Genomic DNA, 22,995 nt, shown 5'->3' with positions numbered 1-22,995 from the left:
TTTCATTTGAAAGGAAACTCTGCAATGAGAGGGCATAGGATGAAGTTAAGAGGTGAGAGGCTCCGGAGTAAACTGAGGAAATACTTTTTTACAGAAAGGATGGTAGATGCGTGGAACAGTCTCCCGGAAGAGGTGGTGGAGACAGAGACTGTGTCTGAATTCAAAAGGGCCTGGGATAGACACGTGGGATCTCTCGGAGAGAGGAAGAGATAATGGTTACTGCGGATGGGCCATTTAGCCTTTATCTGCCATTATGTTTCTATGGCAGAAGATAAGTCGTGTAGCAGAATTTTCACAGATTGAAAGGGAAAAAGAAGGTTTAGTGGGAGACTTGTGAGAAACAAGTTGCAGTAATCTAAGTGAGGTGATGACATTGTGGATAAGGGTTTTGATAGTGTGCCTTGAAAGGAAAAGACAATTTTAGGTAATGTTATAGAAAAAGAAACAACAGGTTTTATTTATTTATTTTAGAATTTTCTATTACACTTATAACCTAAGCACATAAGTGTTCAAATACACAAATCCAGAGTAAAATACTACTACTACGAATAATTATTTCTAAAGCGCTACCAGCCATACGCACTGCTGAATAGCAATACATCTTCAAAAAGAGCAGATCACCCAACAAAATAATACGTCCTATTTACTTAAAAGAATGCTTTAACAAATTGTCAAAGACTTTTTGAAAGATTTCAGAGCTTTAGAAAGCCTCAATGAGCCATTCAAAGCATTCCATAACCGAGGCCCAGCCACAAAGATTGCTGCCATTTATGTACCTCATGTGGATGCTCAAGCGATAGCCTTATTGTTGATTGTGAGCGCATGGAACAATTTGGCAAGTACTTCTTTAAAGTTTGCATTAAGTACCATAGTGCTTGTCCATAACTTACATTGTATATTATTGTCAGAATTTGGTATTCAATACGAAACATGACAGGTAACCAGTGTAACTGTTTCAACACTGGGGAGATAGTTTTAGCAGTCTGTTGGATATGTGCAGAGAAAGAGTCAAAATTAACCTCAAAATTATGAACTGAGGAGACAGAGAGGGTGAGCGTTTTATCCACAGAAATAGAGAATGGAGGAAGAGGAGAGGTAGGTGTAGGGGGGAACAATAAGAAGTTCTGTCTTGGCCAAGTTCAGTATCAGTTACCATACCATATAGTTTCTTATATCCTGCAATTTTCAGCAAGGAATCATTGCAACTTACAATAAGATTGGAGTCAGTTATTACATTGGAAGTAGGTTCTAAAGAGTGTATTGGGTGGAGAACTGTCTAAACTAAACTAAACCTTGGGTTTCTATACCGCATCATCTCTATATTCGCAAAGCTCGACACTGTCGACTATAAGGAGAACATTGGGATAGAAAATTAGATTCCAGAAAGTGTATTGGGTAGAGATCATTCATTATAGGTCATGGTAGGAGGGGGCCTAGTATTGATACAGGGGCAGCCCATTCCAGATTTTGGGACCCATGGATTCAAAGGTGGTCTTGAAAAGTTTCTTCCATTGAACCTGATGAGGAAACGGAAGTGATAGTTTAAGACGTTGCATCTTTCTTGCGATATGGAATGAGCGGGGAATCTTGATGTCTGATACTAGTCCAGCAGAGTTTTCACCATAAATCACTTTATAGACCATGCATGCGTTCTTAAAGAGGATCTTTTGTTTCACTGGCAGCCAGTGTAATTCTCCTAACAGTGGGCTAGCCCTCTCGAATTTACCTACTCCGAAGCCTCTTGAGCTCTTTCTCAGTAATGGCGTAGTTCAGGGAGTATAGAACCAATCCACGTATGCAAAGGTGAAAGGGACCCAACTCGGTCCGTGTTTCAACAAACATGTCTTCCTCAGGGGTCCTATGGATATGAATGTAAGTATGAGCGTAAGAAACTAATGGCGATAATGCAAAAAATAAAGATGTGGACTAAAATCGGTGACATAGGTGGATGGTGAATGAACGGTGTCAAGTGAATGCTGATTAAATATACAGTCGACTCCGCTTAAGTTCAAGCCCCTCGGACTGGTTTGCCACATGCGCTTAAATGGAGCGTGCACTTAATCGGAGTACTATGTGAAGAGAGTCGAGCACCGTCATTTTTCTTGCGAGATCAGCAACTCGGGGGCAGGATTCCGTGCTTGCATCGATCACTGCCATCACATATCTTAAGACAAGTGACCTGTATTCAAGTTTGAAGTTTGCGATTATCCCTTGTTTATTGTTGCTTTCATATTCAGCATTATCTTCTGTTATATGTAATAACTTCTGTGATAAGTATTATCCTCTGTGAACTTGAAGTATCATAACTCTTTACTGTTACTGTAATATACTCCTATCCTGAAATGTAATTCTACTGGAACTGCCCAGATATCTTCCATAATGTAATCTGCCTAGAACCGCAAGGCACAGGCGGAATAGAAATCCCTAATGTAATGTAATGTAATGTAATTGGGAGACCATACGAGAGCAACTGCAGAAGGACCTGGAGTACACCACTCTCAGGGGACAGGCCCTTCCAATTTATGTACAAGTACTATAATAACGCCAAAGTGGTGTCTGACATCAGCATGGTGATCACGTTCAGCCAAAGACAATGATTTTTGTCCATGTGATGCCACGATGCAGTTCATACACATGGCCAGGCCTAAGCTGCTGTTCCAAAACATGCAGCTCATCTACGTGATTGCTTTTAACCAGAGTGAACTTTACGTGAAAGAATACAGGTGGGACCTATGACATCGGTGTGCATAAGCGGATTGTGTGCTTATCAGAATTGCAAATATCTGGAGTTTACGTCCATTGACTTTAATGTAAAAAAACCCAGGACCATGTTGGTAGGCTGCGGATAACCGAAGCGTGCGTTTAACCGACGTGCACTTAGGTGGAGTCGCCTGTAATGAATAATGGTGAAAAGTTTTAACCTAAAGTGAATAATACCAGAGATGAGTAAGAGAACATTGACTTAATAGGATGATCCAGGCTGAAATTTGAAGAGTGAATGAGAAAGATGTGCAAAGCTGGCTGTGATAGTGATAGAAACATGATGGTAGATAAAGGCTTAATGTTTGCTATTGGATCAAAATAACAAATGTGGATGTTGGAAAATCATCATAAACCCTTTGGGAAAATGAATAAATATGATTTTGCTTTTGCCGTCGATTCATGTAGTAATGATTCTGAATTGTGTGACTCCCTGAAGCCATACTGTGGAATCCATCAACCCGGTTTAAGAAGTCTGTCAGCTGCCACTATTGGAGTTTTTGCCAAGTACTTGTGACTTGGATTGGCCTCTGAGAAGATGGACTATTCTTATGCTCTTATCAATATTAACAGGGGCCATGGTATCCCTACAGTCAGTCTAAAGTTTTCAACTTTGGAGAGGTCTAATCCTGGTGCCTTAGCTACAGGAGTCAGGGCGATGGCACATATTGTTCTAGGGTATGTGCCACTGCCCAAGCATATGTTGACAAAGTTTGCCAGCCATTATAGAAATCCCGGAGGGGTGTGCTCTGTCATATTGGCTGGGCAGATATTCAAACAGCAGTATTTTTTTTGAGAGCAGTCAGACAAGTAGGCTAAGACTTGGGTCTGGATTTTTTACATAAGAATTGCCGCTGCTGAGTCAGACCAGTGGTCCATCTTGTCCAGCAGTCCACTCCCGCGGTGGCCCTTAGGCCCTAACTTTTCTATACCGATTGTATTTCTACCCAATTCCTCTAGTATCATGTTTGTTCTGTCCTTGTTGTCCTTTAATGTTACACCATTTTCTCAAGTTGTTTTAATCTTTTAATTGTACTGTTTTAATCTTTTAATTGGCATTTTAAAATTTCTGTACGTTTTCCCAATTTTTATCTGTAAATCGCTTAGAAGTGTTATAAGCAATATCATCAAATTTTAATAAAATCTTGAAACTTGATTTCTGCTGAAATTTCTGTTGTGGAGAGGTAAATGTGGGAGCCAACAGCATAAAGATAATATTGAAAACTGTGGAGGAGATCAGAGCGCCAAGGGAATAAGTATTGAGAGAGAAGAGAGGTCTTGTGGTGCACTGACTGACAGTGGGATAGCAGTCTAAAGGTGTGAATGGAGAGATAAGAAGAAAACCAAGACAAAGCGAGGAAACATAGAAGAAGAAGGGTGGGGTCAACAGTGGCAAGAAACAGCAGATGGGTTAAGAAGAATGAGGTTTGAGGAAGGGCCTTTGGATCTTGCCAGGAACAAGTCATTTGAGACTTTGGCAAAGGCTGTTTCTGTTGAATGTAGTGAATCAAGAATATCTTGAGATGAAAGAAACTCTATCTGAACAGTATATAGTAATATAGCAATAATCTATTTGTGTCATTATACATGTGTGAACAATTATTTTAAACTGATTACATTCAAAATATTTCAAATTTGATGTAAATGGGGAAGAGTGTGGAGTAGTGGTTAGAGCTACAGCCACAGCACCCTGAGGTTGTGGGTTCAAATCCCATGCTGCTCCCTGTGACCCTGGGCAAGTCACCTAATCCTCCATTAGATAGATTGTGAGCCCACCAGGACAGATAGGGAAATTACTTGTATGTAAACTGCTTTGAGTGTGGTTGTAAAACTAGTCCCAATCCCTTTATTGTAATCTAAAAGCCACTTTTAAGTTTATGATCTAGTAGCAGTCCTGGAATTCTCACCAAGATTTCCAATACAGCAGAAAATGCCTATCACTTTGTCAGGGTATAGTCTCAAACTCTGAACCTATCCAAATGAATATGAGCTTATCTGTATTCAGTTTTAACCGTGTCACAGGCCCTAGGATTTACTACTTTAGTTCTTCTTTCTAAGAGAGCAATTACTTTGTAAGCATCTGGTCTAGACCTAATTTTTCCTCAGTGGCTTTTATGACGGAGAAAGCGCCTCGCTTCTCTCTTTCAGTGCCATGTGCAGAAAACAAAAGGAAGCTGACTGCGAAGAAGTTTAACAGATCTGATGAAGAGACGGATATTCACAACCATTTCTTTCGGCCGTATGAGCTTAGCAGTTTTGATGACATCTTTTGCTTGGCCATGACAAATTCTGCCCGGTAGGTGCCACCAATATTTATATATGTCTCACAGAGCTATGGATTAAATTCTTGGTCTGTGATCTTTCTTGTGCTCACTTTTTCTCTGGCTGACACTATTGACGCCATTGGGTTCTGTGGTGCTGGGTTGTCCCGTGCTGCTTATATATGGGTTGGGGGTCACTGTTTGCTATTGCCTTGGAGTTTGAGAGCTAGGATTTTCAATCAGCCCCTTTGAAAACTTACTGGGCCGAGCTCCTTGTTTTGGGTACCTCTTCTCACTAGGCTCCTAAGTGTAGGTGGTTACAGGGACATAATAAGGCTGGGAAAAGGAAATGTTAAGCACCTAGTTTAGAGAACACTAGGGGAAGCGCGAGAAACGAGGCTAAAAAGAGAATCTTTCACGACAGTTTGAATTAGATAGAGCGCCAACAAAAAGGTTGGGGGGCTTGAGAAGGACCAGAATAGTCTCATTGTAGTTTAACTTTAATATCAGATCAAGGAATCTGATCATAACATAAGCCCACCATCCCTTCCTGAATCTAAAAAACAGCCATAATCACCAGATTCGGTACCATCACAAGGACTGATTCTCCCCTGTCCAGTGCACTAGGAGAGACTCTTTGACTCAGAAAGAAATTTAGACCCACAAGTGGATGGTTCATAGTTTTTCTCATTTTAGTTTTTATTTTATTATGTGGACTATGGTATTGTGTGCCTTTTTTATTTTTTTGTGTTGTTAATGTTAGTTTATACCCCAAAAAAACAAATCTGAGAGACCAAAAAGAAACAAAAACTCTGGAACAAGGTTCTAGATAAACCAGTTTATAACAATTTAATAAAAATCATAAAAATTCAGAGAAAGCTAAAATAAAATAGCAATCAAATACAGTTCACAATAGACCTGATGAATACAGCACGCTTCATACACCAATATAGGGAAAAAACAGTTTATAAATTAAATGAAATGACAAATTGAATATTTTTAACTATTATTTAACTCAACAGGACATACACATGAGAAAAAAATACAGAGATTATGCAACACAGGAGAGAACAAAGAAACATAAAAACGTAATGGGCAGATAAAGGCCAAATGGCCCATCCAGTCTGCCCATCCGCAGTAACCATTATCTCTCTAAGAGATCCCTCTTGCCAGTCCCATGCTTTCTTGAATTCAGACAGTCTCTGTTTCCCCCACCTCCTTTGGGAGACTGTTCCACACATCTACCACCCTTTCTGTAAAGAAGTATTTCCTTAGATTACTCCGGAGCCTATCACCTCTTAACATCATCCTATGCCCTCTCATTGCAGAGTTTCCTTTCAAATGAAAGACTTGACTCATGCGCATTTACATTATGTAGGTATTTAAACGTCTATCATATCTCCCCTCTACCGCCTTCAAAAAGTCTGTCCCTCATATGCCTTATGACAAAGACCACACACCATTTTAGTAGCCTTCCTCTGGACCGACTCCATCCTTTTTATATCGTTTTGAAGGTGTGGCCTCCAGAATTGTCCATAATATTCTAAACAAGGCCTCACCAAAGTCCTATATAGGGGCATCAATACCTCCTTTTTCCTACTGGCCATACCCCTCCCTATGCAACCTAGTATCCTTCTAGCTTTCGCTGTCACCTTTTCAACCTGTTTGGCCATCTTAAGATCATCACATACAAACACAGTCAAGCTTCCAGTTTCTGCACAAATGTATTTTTAACTTCTCACTCTGATTCTAAAGGCCTTTTGGCAACAGCTAGATTTTTTTCATCCACTCCTAATTCCCTGTGCTCCCATGTGACAGCTCTGCTCATCCAAAGAGTCCCGTTTCCAAGTTTATTGTAAATTTGATTGAATGCTTATCAAAATACTTTTCTCACTCTGTTCCCTTTCTCCTGCCTGAGACATGACACTACTTGTGACTCGGCCTTTAGTTACATTGGCCAGAAATGTTGGAATTCCTTTCTACTTGCAGTCATTTCTTGAATTAAAAAGTTCTTAAAAACCCACCTATTTCAACAGGCTTTTGGGCTAATTATGTCTCCTACCACACATTATCATTAAACCTGTGATATACATATATATTTCTTTTCTTTCTCTCTCTCTTCAGTCGGTTCATAATTAATTAGCTATTTGAGTATAAATCGGGGGTGTCCAACCTTTTGGCTTCCCTGGTCCGCATTGGCCGAAAAACAATTTTCTGGGGCCGCACAAACACTGCAGCAAGACAGAGTAGGGAGCTGGCTAAATGGTAAACACCCGGGGGCAGCCGAGGAAAACACTGCATCACCCTTGACCGGGGCCGCACAAAATACTTCACGGGGCCACATGCGGCCCTTGAGTCGCAGGTTGGACACCTCTGGTATAAATCATCTAGCAGCAGCATTATTTTGCGATCAGCAGTATATTTTGTTAAATAAAATTAAAACTTCTCTCAAAATAGCATACTATGTCACCCCTTTGCAGCAATAAAGCACAAAAATAGATCATTGAACACATCTCAATGACTAGACAGTTTGTTTGCCTCATCTAGATTGTCAGTTTTATGATGTTGGGAGTTGATCTTTTTTGTGTATACTATATCTATATACCTTATCATATAGGCTTAGTAGCAAGAAATGTTTTGAAGTCTTTCACAGCTATGTTGGAGGCTTGATAATAGAGCACGAGAGCCAGACTCAGTCCTTGGTGTATTTCAGAAAGATGCAGAACCTGACTGCAGCGGACACTGGGGCCTTTGACAAATGTGAGAACTGAATTTCATTTCTTCTAGCTTGATCACTCACCTTTCAGGGTACATCAAAGTAAAGGCTAATGACTGCCCAGCACAGTTCTTGTAATCGATCAGGCATGTGACATGCAATCGTTTTTTTCTTTTCTTTTTCTTTTTCAGAGACTTCATGCCTAAAAGTGTGGGTATTGATCCAAGTCCATTCACTGTGCGGAAACCTGATGAAACTGGAAAATCTGTGCTGGGGTAAGACCTACATATGATTTGTACCACAAAGCTACCTAGGCAGCAGTATGAGTAGGCTTTGTGAAAATCTTTCACAGGCACTAAGTTTCAACCAAATCTTAACTGATTTAAAAATCTGGGCCAAGTCTACCAATCCTGTAATAAGGACATAATGAAGATGCATGAGGTACATTTTATGCAAACATATCACTTGTACATTCATTGTGGATGTTCTGAAAACTTGATGGTTTGTGGGGCTGTAAGATTGGTCTCGGTCCATCTCCTCTCTTTCTGGCTGAAAACTTTAAATGCCTTGCAAAAGTCTGCACCCTTGGACATTTTTTACATCCTGCATTAAAGTAGGAGTTTCTTTGACAGATCTACACAATATCCTGGACCCTTTCAATGTGTGAGAGCAATTATAAAAATACTAGTATTTTAGCCCGTTACATTAGTGGGTGCTAGAAGTCTGGTCGGCTCTCGTAGTCCCTTGCCGCCGCCCCCTTCCCTTTCCGCGGTCCCGACTCCAGCAGCATCTGCAGCACTGTACACACACTGCTTCGGGGCCTTCTATGGCCCCGAAGCAGCGTGTGTAGAGTGCTGCAGACGCTGCTGGAGTCGGCAGGTTTGGAGTCAGGACTGCGGGAAGGGAAGGGGAGGGGGGCGGCAAGGCGAAGAACTTACTTTTACCAGAGCAGGGAGTCCAGTGTTGGCGGCCAGTCCTGCCAGTGAATGTAGTTAGGTGCTGTAAGGCTGGGGACCCGCGCATGCGCACTCCTGCCACCACGGACCTACATCTCACGGAACAGGGAAAATGGAACATGCAGGTAGGAGTGCGCATGCGCGGCTAGGGTTTTATTATATAGGATCCCAAAAGTCATTAAGAATCAATAATAATAATAATAAAACCCTTAGTGCGCATGCGCACTAGGATTGTAACTCTTTGCCTCTGCATGCGCAATAGAATAGAACCGCTGAGCAGAGAAGCATCTCAGCGCACGATATGCTGTAAAGAAAAAAGACACATAAAGAAAGGCCGAGAAAGAGTAAAAAAACATAATAATAAAGATTAGAAAGGAATAGAAGAAGAGAAGGGAAGGGGAGACAGTCAAAAAGAAGGAGGGACTCTCTCTTTCTCTGGATAACCAGGGCAAGTCTCACCACGCAGCCAATCAGAGCAGAGCAAGCAGATATCGAAGAAGGGAGTAGGGCAGACGTGCTCCTTCCTCACTCCATGCGCCATCTGCCAGACCGAGACTTGCAGAGCCGCCTAAGCTTTTAGAACCGCTGCGCGAGGAGAGAGAGCAAGGGCTGCACATGCCAGGGTTTCCCCCAGTGTGCAAGGCACGCCGGGGCAGAAACACAAGCCGTAGCGCAAGACTGCAGGGAGCATGCGGCGACAGCTTATTTTTTTTTCTTCCCAGTTTACGAAGGAAGCGACTACATGTGCTGCTGCTTTTGATAAGTTTTGTCCCATTTCCCTTCACTGTGGGGGGGGGGGAGAAACTGATAGCAGCAGGTGGTGGGAGGAGGAGGAAGTGGCGGAGGAGGAAGTGGTGCCACTTGTAGGACCTGCTGGGAGCTGACAATGGGGATGTGTAACAGAAGGGGGCTGGTGCAGGAGGCTGAAAGGGAAAAGATGGGAGAAGGGGGCTGGGGGGGCTAAAAAGGGGTTTAGAGCTGGGGCTGAAAAAGGGACATGTGAGGGAAGGAGGCTTTAAAGGGGGGTTCTTGGGAAAAGAGACAGTGTAGGAGGTTGTTAAAAGAAGATAGTTTGGAGAAGAGGGCTAGAGCTTGGGTGAGTTGAGAGAGAATGGGTCTGGGTTTGGATTTGGGGGCTGAAAAGGAAGACAGGTGTGATAAGGAGACTGGAGGGAGCTACTAAAGGGGTCATATGAGAGAAAAGGACTGGAACTGAAGCTGGGGGCTAAAAAGGGGGAAGTAAGAGAAAGGGGCTGAAGATAGGAGCTGGAAGAATAAGTGAAGGTTGATGGGGAAAGGGAGAATGGAGAGGGAGTTCTATGGAGGTGAAGGACAGAGAAAGGGGCAGATTTTTAAGTTGGTAGAAATAGGGAAGGTAAAAGGGGAAATGGGAGCCTGGGGGTAAGACATAAGAAGAATAGCCATACTGGATCAGACTAATCTATTCTAGCACCCGTTGATGTAATAAATAAATGTCTTGCTTGCATAAGTCTTCACATCCATTGTCGTAACAAACTCAAATTACCTCAGTTTCCAAATGGTTTCAATCTTATCTTTTACGAAGGGTCCGATGCCTATTCATCAGTTGGTAACCTTTCACGTGGTATCCCGCAGGGATCCATCTTGGAACCTATTCTCTTCAATATCTTTCTTTTTCTACAAGCTCTAGGGATGGGACCGAACTGATAGAATCAGGAGTTCAGAAATTTGAGACGGGATTTGGGGCCTGAAACATCCTCTTACGTGGGTTCCAGGTTCTGCATAAAGGGTCATTGTTGGTTCTGGCACAAGTTCCAGTGTCCAGCTTTGCCTGAATATTCAGTACTGGTGCCTGGACATGGCTTGGCATTGAATATCCCGTTCTAATTTAGCTGGTGGTGATCACCACCTACAAAAACACTGACCACCAGCTACTGAATATCATGGAGGTGGTAATTATGTTGCAAAATGGACAGTAATTGCAGAGTACAAGTATCACAAGCAGTGAGAAAGTTAAATTTTCAACAATAACTGCGACTAAATGAACATGGAGATTGAAAGTACAGTAAAACCTTGGTTTGTGAGCATACTTCGTTCCGAAAACATGCTTGTAATCCAAAGCACTCGTATATCAAAGCCAATTTCCCCATAGGAAATAATGAAAACTCAGACGATTCGTTCCACAACCCAAAAACTTTAATACAAAATACTAAAGTTACTTGTAATGCAAGACCTCGCTCATTTAGAACAGACATAGAAACATAGAAAGATGACGGCAGATAAGGGCTATAGCCCATCAAGTCTGCCCACTCTATTGACCCACCCCTTTAAGTCTACTGACCCCCTTAATCATACAGCCACTCTACTGACCCGCTCCTTCAAGTCTATACCCTAGCGACCCTATTCCTTGACTTGACCCTTGTAGGGAACCCACATAGGTATCCCATTTATTCTTAAAGTCTGGGATGCTGCTTGCCTCAATCACCTGCACTGGAAGCTTGTTCCAATGCTCAATCACTCTTTCCGTGAAGAAGTACTTCCTGGCGTCTCCACGAAACTTCCCTCCCCTGAGTTTGAGCGGATGTCCCCTTGTGGTCGAGGGTCCTTTGAGAAAAAAGATATCATCTTCCACCTCGACACGTCCCATGATGTACTTAAATGTCTCAATCATGTCTCCCCTTTCCCTATGCTCTTCGAGGGTGTAGAGCTGCAGTTTGTTCAGTCTTTCTTCGTACGTGAGACCCTTGAGCCCCGAGACCATCCTGGTGGCCATCCGCTGAACTGATTCAATTCTGAGCACATCTTTACGGTAGTGTGGCCTCCAGAATTGCACACAGTATTCCAGATGAGGTCTCACCATGGCTCTGTACAATGGCATTATGACTTCAGGTCTCCTGCTGACGAAGCTTCTCTTGATACAACCTATCATCTGCCGTGCCTTAGATGAAGCCTTCTCCACTTGAGTGGCAGTTTTCATGTCTGCACTGATGATTACTCCTAAATCTCGTTCTGCTGTAGTTCTGGTTAAAGTTTCTGCATTCAAGGTGTAGGCTTTGCATGGATTACCGCTTCCGAGATGCATGACCTTACATTTCTTGGCGTTGAAGCCCAGTTGCCAGATCGAGAACCAACTTTCTAATGTACGCAGGTCATGCGCCATAGTATCCTGTAGATTGCAGTCGCTTACTATATTGCATAGTTTGGCGTCATCGGCGAATAAGGTTACCTTACCTTGAAGCCCCTGAGTCAGATCCCCTATAAATATGTTGAAGAGGAGTGGGCCCAGGACTGAGCCCTGCGGCACTCCGCTGGTCACCTCTGATGTTTTAGAGAGGGTACCATTAACCATCACCCTCTGAAGTCTGCCACTCAGCCAGTCATTAACCCATGCAGTCAGTTTCTCTCCTAACCCCATCAATTCCATCTTGTTCAGCAGCCTGCGATGTGGGACGCTGTCAAAAGCCTTGCTGAAGTCCAGGTATACGATGTCCAAGGACTCTCCCAAGTCCAGCCTTCTTGTCACCCAGTCAAAGAAGCTGATGAGATTGGATTGGCAGGACCTACCCTTGGTGAATCCATGTTGACTGGGATCCCGGAGACTCCCCTCATTCAAGAACGCATCTAGTTTATGCTTAATTAGTGTTTCCATGAGTTTACACACTATTGAAGTGAGGCTCACCGGTCTATAGTTCGCAGCCTCTGCCTTGCAACCCTTTTTATGCAGGGGAACGACGTTAGCTGTTTTCCAGTCCAGAGGAACTTTCCCCGTACTTAGGAAGAGATTGAAGAGCACGGCCAACGGTTCCGAGCACTCTTGGGTGTAAATTGTCCGGTCCCATGGCCTTGTTCACCTTGAGCCTTGTCAGTTCGCTGTAGACGTCTCCTGATGTGAACTCAAAATTCAGAAACGGGTCTTCCGCATTTTGTTTTGCCTTTAACTGTGGTCCGTGTCCCGGTGCCTCGCAGGTGAAGACTGAGCAGAAGTATTCATTTAGTAGTTCGGCTTTTTTGGAATCCGCTACCGCGTAGTTTCCATCCGGTTGTCTAAGGCGTACTATCCCGTCCGTGTTCCTTTTCCTATCACTAATATACCTGAAGAAGGATTTGTCCCCTTCCTTAATGTATTTTGCCAGAGTTTCTTCCACTCGAAGTTTGGCCTCCCTAACTGCCGTCTTGACCACTGCAGACCTGGTCCTATATTCTACTTTAGCTTCTCTTTTCTGCGTACGGTTGTAGGAAAGAAATGCTTTTTTCTTCTCCTTAACGAGCTGCGAGATAGCCATTGGGGTTTATTGTTTCTTTGCCGTTTATCTACTAATTTTATGTAGCGACTAGTTGCTTCGTGTATGGATGATTTCAGGGACAACCACATAGCTTCTACATTGCCAGTCTCTGCTTGGTCCTGCAGCGTCTGATGGACAAAATCTCCCATGCGTGCGAAGTCGGTGCCCCGGAAATTGAGTACCTTTGTTTTTGTGATTGATTTGGGGAAGCCTTTCCTAAGGTTGAACCATACCATATTATGGTCACTGGAGGCTAGTGTATCTCCTACCGAGACCTCTGAGACGCTTTCCCCGTTGGTGAGTACCAGGTCGAGGATCGCCTGGGCCCTAGTGGGCTCCGTTACCATTTGTTTGAGACGTGCTCCCTTTATGGAGGTTAATAGCCTCCTGCTGCTACTGGTTGTCGCTGAAAATGTGTTCCAGTCTGCATCAGGCATGTTGAAGTCCCCTAGCAGTACAGTGTCGCCCCGTAGGGTGATATTCACTATGTCTTCAATTAATTCTGCGTCCATGTCTTCCAGTTGTCTTGGGGGTCTGTATACCACACCTAGATACAGGCATTTTTTGCCGCCTCTTGCCAGGTTTACCCAGAGGGACTCCCCGGTGTACTTCCGCAGCGTCAGAGAGAGGAGAACATCGGCTCACTTGTGATGTGTGTATACATGTACTTGTATTGCAAGACATTGCTTGTATATCAAGTTAAAATCTTATAAAATGTTATGCTTGTCTTGCAATCCAAGGTTTTACTGTACTTTGAAAAGAATTCATCAAATTTAAACCATTTAGGGATATGTTTACAGTTTGGACAACAGAAGGCAAGGGAGACATCCTTTCAACCAATGACAAAGTCCTTATTCAAAAATATGGTTAAGGCTCTTCAGCATGGAAAAGAGACGGCTGAGGAGAGATATGATTGAAGTCTGCAAAATTACAAAGACTAGGGGACACTCGATGAAGTTACAGGGGAATACATTTAAAACCAATAGGAGGAAAAAAATTTTCACTCAGAATAGTTAAGCTCTGGAGCACATTGCCAGAGGATGTGCTAAGAGCGGATAGCATAGCTGGTTTTAGGAAAGGTTTGGACAAGTTCCTGGAGGAAAAGTCCATAATCTGTTATTGAGAAAGACACGGGGGAAGCCACTGCTTGCCCTGAATCGGTAGCACGGAATATTTCTACACCTTGGGTTTTGGCCAGGTACTACTGGCCTGGCTTGGCCACCATGAGAACGGGCTACTGGGTTTGATGGCCCATTGGTCTGACCCAGTAAGGCTACTCTTATGTTCTCCCTTGCCTTCTGTTGTCCTGTCTGTGTTCTTCTTTTGCCTGTCTACTATGTGTACAGTTTAAAAGATTAGAATTTATAATGATAACTTCATATTGCAAAACGATAGAGAGAAAAGAGTTATCCTTCCAGTGTTAGATAATAAGTTTGAAAGCAATGGGTATTACAAAGGCAAACAGAGCAGTGTCCTGATTTCCAGATGACATGCTTCAAGTACGAAGAATCTCTGATTTATAACATTTCTGTTCTTTTAAACCATATGTCAAACCAGTATGAATAATCAGTTGCACAAGTATCTGGGTGACCCTTTCACACTGTTACATGACCACATTTGAGAGATTGAATTGGCGTCTCAGACTTTTGAAAGGCTTTGCAATGATATCTGGGATTCTTCAGTACATTTTTAAATGAGCTGTAGGTTAAATTATATTCCATTTGATCATGAAATAAATAGGGGAGGTTTTTAGCTGTTCCATTTTCTGAGACTTTTCCTATCCTGGATAAAAAATGAATAGAATTAAGTAAAATGAATTGAGTTTGTAAGGATTTTGCATGAAGGTATTCTTGAGAAAAAGGGCTATTTGTTCTTTGACTGAAGTCCTGACCAATTATTTTCTTCTCCATTAATAAGGATCAAAATCTGAATGCTTGTAGGATGTTGCTGTTTATCCAAGTCAGTTCTTGTAATTGAGCTTCCACGTTTCCATACCGAACCAAATACTCCGTCTTTGAGGAGAGCAGATTTGAGATTGCCCTTAGGGGCATTATCCCTGCAAGCCCATAAACACTGACAAATTAAGCACATCTCAAAACTGAAACAAACTACCAATGAAAATCCGGACCCATGGCCCTGCCTCCAGGCCCACCCCTCAACCTGGTCACTTGTCGGGAGGGCATCTGCGCATGATGACGTTGCACGCATGCATGTGATGTCACCGTCCCGACGTTGCTGCTACCTGGAAAACTTTTCAAAGTGCCAGGGAAATCCAGATGTCTGGTAACCCTACGTAGAGGAGGGTGTAGATAAGAGTGACGTCATGAATGATTATAGGAAGAGGTAACGAGAAGCTACAGACATGAATTGAAATAGAGCCTCCTAATGATTAAAGTCAATTATGGCCCTGCACGTGTCCCACGGTGCTTTCCTGTCATTTCTCAATCTCCCTGAGGCCTCAAAACACAACCCCTGAACAGACGAACAGGGCTCAGCCAGGCACAAGAGAGCATCTAATGACCAGAGCAGTCAAATGCACTGTGTGCTTTTCCTGCAACTGATCACTTGGCTTGACATAACAGGGTTAGAAATAGTTAAAAAAAACAATGACTTGGGTTAGTGTCACTTTAAACTATTTCAGTAACAGCCTTTTGCTTTAATTAATCTATCTTTAACAACAGCACAAAAGCCAGGACACATGGAAGCCCAAGTGGGTAAAAATGGTCATATATTGTGGCAGGGAAATCCCTAAAGTTTCAACAGGGAATGAAAGAAACTCATTACAGGGGTAGAAGAGAAAAGCATTTCTTCATCTCAACCTTATTTAGTCTGCTGGGTTAAGGCAGCACACACACCACACACCTCCTGTTCTAGCTAAAGGGGGGGGGAGAGAAAACATCTCAACCTAATGGGCAGCAGGAGGTGCCTCAGTCAATGAGAGCCTGATTAAACAGGTGGGGAGAGGCTGCACCGCATGCCAGAAGCCAAGGGATGAGGACAGCGGGGCAAAGACCTCAGCTAGAGCCAGGAAAGCTGGGGAAGCAAGGGCTAGGCCCTGTGCAGGTTAGAAACCTAGATGAGAGAATGGGTGCTGTACTGAGGTGTAAGGGCAGGCAGTCAATATCCTTCATCACATAGTCATGTGCAAATGTGTAGGCATGACTGTCTTATGGTTATCCTGTAGGAAAATGTCAGTAACACGATGAAGATTTGCATTCTGTAGACTTTATAACACCTTAAAAAAAGTAAAAGACATCCTTAGTAAATTTGGGACTCATTAATTGATAGCCTGGGATGGGCAAGTAGGATCTCTTAGAGGAAGAGATAATGGTTACTGCATTTGGCCTTTATCTGCCATCATGTTTCTGTGTTTTTATCTGGAATCTTAAGAGAAAAGATACAAAGGCCGTTTATCGAAAACACAAGAACGGGTAGAAAAGCTCTTTACCAGAGGATTTAAATCCTTAACAGTTATGGCATCAAATTTAGCCCATACCTGATCTGCAGGAGGGAGTGTCTAAGATATGATCATTTTGCATAGTAGGTCGGGAAGTTTTCTCTAGATCTTGATGAAATCAGCAAAGTCCTGCCCTACAGCAGCTCCTAAAATAGGAGGCGCAAGTTGAAATAACGGATCATTTTTCAGGAGCATAATGAATTTTTTTTAGCTGCTGAAATATGCAATTTATAAGTTTTAATTGCAGATTTCTGAGCTAATTTAGATTGAATTGAATTATTTTTCTGCCATATTCTTTCTGTCTACATTTTATGGTTTTCTATCCTCAGTTTCTCCTTAGACCCTTCCTATGAATACAGAGGAAGGAGCATATGGCCCTGATTGGCTCAGACACCTGTCAAACTGGTTTAGTGATGATCATTAGATGATCTGAGGCTTTAGTGTATATACCCCAGTGTAGGGTTAAATGGTCTTTATTCTCAATAGAGAAGAGTAAATAGTGGGGTTCTTCAGGGGTCTGTGCTAGGACCGCTGCTTTTTAACATATTTATCAATGATCTAGAGATGGGTATATCTAGTGAGACAATTAAATTTGCTGATGACATAAAGTTGTGCGAAGTTATTAAATCGCAAGAGGATTCTGAAACATTGCAAGAGGATCTTCTGAGACTGGAAGACTGGATGTCAAAATAGCAGATGACGTTTAAGGTGAGCAAGTGCAAAGTGATGCATATGGGAAAGAGGAAACCGAACTATAGCTCTATGTGAGGAATCACTGCCAAGGTGTCATCTTTGAGGATATATTGAAATCCTTAGGTCAATGAGAGGCTAAGAAAGCAAATCGAATCTTAGGATTTATGAGAAAAGGAATGGAAAACAAAGATGAAAATGTTATAATGCCCTTGTATCACGCTATGATGTGGCTGCACCTCAAAAACTATAGCAGAATTAGAAAAGTTACAGAGAAGGGCAATAAAAGGGATGGGACAACTTCCTTATGAGGAAAAGCTAAAGTGGCTAGGGCTCTTCAGCTTGGAGATGAGACAGCTCAGGGATGTGATAGAGGTCTATAAAATACTGAGTGGAATGAAAAGGGTAGATGTAAAGCGCTTGTTTACTCAGTCCAAAAATACTAGGGGGCATTCAATGAAGCTACTAAGCAGTGGCATACCAAAGTGGGGGGGATGGTCCGGCCAGGGTGCAGATCATATGGGGGTGCTCCCAGGGTCGGCGTCATGGTTCGGGAACTTCACTGCTCTGCTGGCATTGGGCCTTCATCTCTGCGTGGTTCTGCCTTCATGGAAGCAGGAGGAAGGCCCGACACCGGCAGAGAGAACACTCTGAACAGTCTTCTTACAGCCCGCCAGGGCCTTCCCTCTGTCACATCACTAATGATGTGACAGAGAGAAGCCCTGGCAGAGCAGGTTGCAAAAAAATCTAATGGTGGGATTGGGGGGGGGGGTCAGTCAGATCCAAAGGTGCTGCACAGGGGGATGGGAGGGAGGGATGAAAAGCTGCTACACAAGAGGATAGGAGGAAGGGGTAGAAAGCTGCTGCACATGGGGGAGCGAGGACGAATTGTTGGACATGGGCTAGAGAAGAGGAAGGGAGATGCAACAATGAGGTAGAAAGGGGTGAGAGGAAGAAATCCTGCATATGGTAGAGGGGAGGGAAACATGCATGGAGAAGAGAGAAGGAGAAATATTGGACATAGGGTGGAGGACAGGGAGAGATGGTGCATGGAGAGACAGAAAGATATGTTGTACATCATGATGGAGGGGAGGAAGGGAGAGATGCTGCATGGAGGGGTTAGGGAGATTTGACCCAGGCCACAAGGCAGGAAGAGAGAGAGCGATGGTAGACAGTGGGAAAGAAACAGAAATGTTAGATATCGCAGTGGAAGGGAAGGTACAGAGATGGAAGATGGATGGTGAGCAAAGAGAGAGAAGAAAACGTCAAATGGGCAGGAGACTCTGGCGGCGAGTTAACAGAAGACAAACAGAAACTAAAGACTGGAACCAATATGATTTGAATAATAAAATGACCATACAACAAAAAGTAGAAAAAATAATTTTATTTTCTGTTTTGTGCTTACAATATGTCATATGTGAAATGTGTATCCTGCAAGAGCTGGTGTTATACAGCAAGCATGAGCTAGGACCTAATAGAGAGAGGAAAAGTCTATTTTGTTTATACCACAGTGCCTGTGTGGTGTTGGTAAGGTTGTAACCTTATGTAATGTTATATTGTAACACTGTGAATGTTAAACTGTAACCCATTCTGAGCTCTCTGGGGCCCCACCATATTAAAATATTTTTTAATATGGGGGGTATTAAAAAAATGATCAGCCCTGAAACAGGATACTAGAAATTATTTAAAAAGGGATGGTTAACAAGACCAAGAATGTTATAATGCCCCTGTATCGCTCCATGGTGCGACCTCATCTGGAGTATTGCGTTCAATTCTGGTCTCATCTCAAGAAAGATATAGTGGCGCTAGAAAAGGTTCAAAGAGTGACCAAGATGGTAAAGGGGATGGAACTCCTCTCGTATGAGAAAAGATTAAAACGGCTAAGGCTCTTCAGCTTGGAAAAGATACGGCTGAGGGGAGATAGGAGTGAAGTCTACAAAATCCTGAGTGGAGTAGAACGTTTACAAGTAGATCAATTTTTCACTCCGTCAAAAATTACAAAGACTAGGGATCACTTGATGAAGTTACAGGGAAATACTTGTAAAACCAATAGGAGAGAAAAAAATTTTCACTCGGAGAATAGTTAAGCTCTGAAACGCGTTGCCAGAGGATGTGGTAAGAGCAGATGGCATAGCTTGTTTTAAGAAAGGTTTGGACAAGTTCCTACAGGGAAAAGTCCATAGTCTGTTATTAAGACATGGGGGAAGCCTCTGCTTGTCCTGTATTGGTAGCATGGAATATTGCTACATTTTGGGTTTTGGCCAGGTACTAGTGACCTGAATTGGCCTCTGTGAGAATGGGCTACTGGGCTTGATGGACCATGGGTCTGACCCAGTAAGGCTATTCTTATGTCACAAACCCTAGGTCCACCACTGCTACTAAGTAGTAGATTTAAAACAGACTAGAGAAAATATTTCTTCAAACAACTTGTAATTAAACTCTGGAATTCATTGCTGGAGAATGTGGTGAAATCAGTTAGCTTAGCAGGGTTTAAAAAGGTTTGCATAATTTCCAAAATGAGAAGTCCATAGATAATTTTTGAGATGGCTTGGGGAAATCTACTGCTTATTCCTAGGATAAACAGCATAAAATCTGTTTTATTACTTGGGATCTAACTAGGTACTTGGATAGAGAATGACAAGGGACAAAATTTGTCTCTATTCCCGCACCATCCCCGTAAGCTCTGCAAATTCTGTCTCTGTCCCCGTGAACACTTTCTGATCCTATCTGCACAAGCCTTGAATAGTTATGATTTTGTACTGAAATCATTTTATTAAACTATAAAAAGAAACAATATTCTGTACAACTGTCATTTTATAAATCATAAATAATATAGAACAAGGATCATCAAAACCCCTGTGTTCCTGCCTCTCTCACAAACTGAACTACAGAATGCTACATAGAAAAATCATGCTAACAGAATACCTCAAGCACACATACACACAACACAAATGCTAAATCCATAAAATTATAGGCATACAGGAAATTAAACCAAAATCCCAAGAAGCCATATCTTGCATGTAGTAAATACTGAAGATATAGGAAGATCCATTTCCTCCTACGTATATTGTGCAAAACAAATATCACCACTTGACAGGAATAGTGTTAGTGGAGTGCAACTAGGGCAAGAAAAAATAGTTTGAAACAAACTAATACTAAACTGTGATCAGCTCAGCTGGCATGAACCCCCCCCCCCCATCAGCAGGAGGACTGTCCACTCCCTCCTTCCTTGACAACAAACCACGCACACCCGAAATCGACATGAGGGATGCTAACTCCCTCCTGCCTGAATGACCCACACCCCCTACTTACCCCCCTACCTTAACTGGAATGGAAGACCAGCAGGAAGGATGCTAACTCCCTCCTGCCTGAATGACCCACACCCCCTACTTACCCCCCTACCTTAACTGGAATGGAAGACCGGCAGAAGAGATACCCACTCCCTCCTACCTGAATGACCGCACTCCCTGCCTGAATGACCATACCCCTTACCTTGACCGGAACGAAGACCAGCAAGAAGTTTGCCCACTCCCTGTTGTCAGCAGACTCACCTCTTCAAAATGGCAGTCCTTCCCTTCCCGGTGCACTCTGTAATACACTGAGAGGAGCCTAAGGCAGGATGTACCGGGAAGAAGAAGGCCTATCATTTTGAAGAGGCGAGCCTTCCGGCAAGAGGGAGTGGACCTCCCTCTTGCTAGTCTTCATTCCGGTCTAGGTGTGGGGGTCGTGGTCATTCAGGCAGGAAGGAATGAGCATCCCTCCTGCCATTGGGTGGGGGGTCTTTGCGCCAGCTAAGCTGATCTCAGGGGAATCCCTGATCAGCTAAGCTGGCAGAACTTCCTGAAGCTGCCAGCTTCGGGGCTTCCCCTGCCATAGGAGATTGATGATGATGACAAGGCCTCTGGATGTCGAAGGGGGCCATGACACCATGGTTAATAGCGGTAAAGGACAGGACTGAAATGTGGGGCAAAGCCTTTTACCACTCCAGTGGGCAGTGAAAAGTTTTGTTTCCGTGTCTGCGGTAAATCGGGCTTCTGTGTTTTCATCGCCATGGTTAAATCATGGTCCACCGCAGTTTGCTGAGGTGTTTGTTCACTGTGTCAGTCTCTATACAGTACTTGGGACTTGGATTGGCCACTATTGGAAACAGGATGATAGGCTTGATGGACCTTCACTCTGTCCCAGTATGGCAATTCTTATATTCTTATGTCTTTAAGTTCTTGTATTTTTGTTGTTATTTGTTCCAAATTACTGGTAATTTGAACTTCAAAATTCTAAACTCCCAAGTTGACTTTGAATATCTTAATTAAAATGTTACTGATAAGTTTTCTGGTCATGAAAGGTGATGAAAGTGTTTACCCCTGATCTAATTCTTTGGTAACCCAATCAAAGAAATGGATACATTTTTTTTCTATTTCTAGAACCAAGACAAACAGGGAAGAAGCAGTTTTGCAGCGGAAAACAGCAGCAAGTGCCCCACCTCCTCCTAGTGAAGAAGCTGTGTCTAGTAGCTCCGAGGATGACTCAGGAACTGACAAAGAAGAGGAAGGGGCTTTGTCTCAGCGGTCAACACCTGTTAAGATGGCTGATGCTGGAGACAATACCAAGGCAGCAGAGGTAAGCAGCTGAGCTTATGCCTTTCAGATGTCTCTATTACTATATCTTCCCTTTGATTGGATTGATGCAACCTCCATATAATCAAATCTTACAGAAGCAGTCAGATCTCTTATCTCTTGTTATCAGAAAAAGGTTTATCTTCTTGTGAAGTGTAAAAAGGTAGATAACTCTGGAAGTTTTGGAAACATGAGGAAGGATCTAATAAAGCTTGATGAATGGTCCAGAGTATGATGGATAAGCTTCAGTGCTTAAAAAAAAACCAAAAAAGCCTCCCATCTCTACAAAGGGTTGTATTATAACAGCTTATAATGGAGTGAGGTGGATCCTAGTCAGGACCATATTTGTTATTTCTCAACATTGTCAGTTCAGTTGTGGATTAGGAATTGGTTATCGGATAGAAAACAGGGTAGGTTTAAATGGTCATTTTTCTCAATGGAGGAGAGTAAACAGTGGAGTGCCACAGGGGTCAGTACTGGGACCGGTGCTATTTAACTTATTTATAAATGATCTGGAAATTGGAACTGTTCAAAGTTGTTAAAACACATGCGGATTGTGAAAAATTGCAGGCGGACCTCAGGAAATTGGAAGACTGGGAGGGTTATTAGGGTGGGCAGACTAGATGGGACGCGGCCCTTATCTGCCGTCTTTTTCTATGTTTCTATGTTTCTATCCAAATGGCTGATGAAATTTAATGTGGACAAATGCAAAGTGATACACATTGGGAAGAATAACCTGAATCACAGTTACTGGATGCTAGGGTCCACCTTGGGGATTAGCACCCAAGAAAAAGATCTTGGTATCATTGTAATACAATGAAACCTTCTGCCCAATGTGTGGCGGCAGCCAAGAAAGCAAACAGGATGCTGGGAATTTTTTTAAAGGGATGGCTAACAAGACTAAGAATGTTATAATGCCCCTTTATCCCAGGACAAGCAGGCAGGTATTCTCACATATGGGTGACATCACCGACGGAGCCCAGATGCGGACACCTCACAAGCAGACTTGCTTGAAGAAACTCGAAGTTTCGAGTTGCCCACATCGCGAGTGCCTTTCCACCCAGCGCAGGGGCGTCTCCTCAGTTCTCAGTTTTCCGCAGAGCCGAGAAGTCCGTCTTTGACTCTCTGCGTTTAACTTCGTTCCTTTGTGCCTTCTCTCAACCGCGGTTTGTGTTTTTTCCCTCACGAATCGCTGTTTTTATTTTATTTCTTTTCTTTTTAGTAAAAAAAAATTTCTTCTTCCATTCATTTTCTGGGACAAGCCGCTCGGCCGCAGCCCG

General features: G+C 43.0%; 1 protein-coding gene across 2 annotated transcripts in view; it reads left to right on the top strand.

Annotated features, from left to right (window-relative positions):
• Positions 1-22,995, top strand: part of FIG4 (FIG4 phosphoinositide 5-phosphatase) — a 291,895-nt gene that overhangs the window by 192,729 nt on the left and 76,171 nt on the right. For both annotated transcript variants that reach the window (XM_033936107.1, XM_033936108.1), the window contains exons 19-21: positions 4,909-5,056; positions 7,929-8,012; positions 21,524-21,719. In XM_033936107.1, coding sequence (XP_033791998.1) covers positions 4,909-5,056; positions 7,929-8,012; positions 21,524-21,719 — 428 coding nt within the window. The remainder of the gene's footprint in view (positions 1-4,908; positions 5,057-7,928; positions 8,013-21,523; positions 21,720-22,995) is intronic.

Source organism: Geotrypetes seraphini, chromosome 3 (genome assembly GCF_902459505.1).
Source record: "Geotrypetes seraphini chromosome 3, aGeoSer1.1, whole genome shotgun sequence".
NCBI lineage: Eukaryota > Metazoa > Chordata > Amphibia > Gymnophiona > Dermophiidae > Geotrypetes > Geotrypetes seraphini.
Note: the sequence above shows the minus strand (reverse complement) of the source record. Positions and strands in the feature narration are given on the sequence as shown.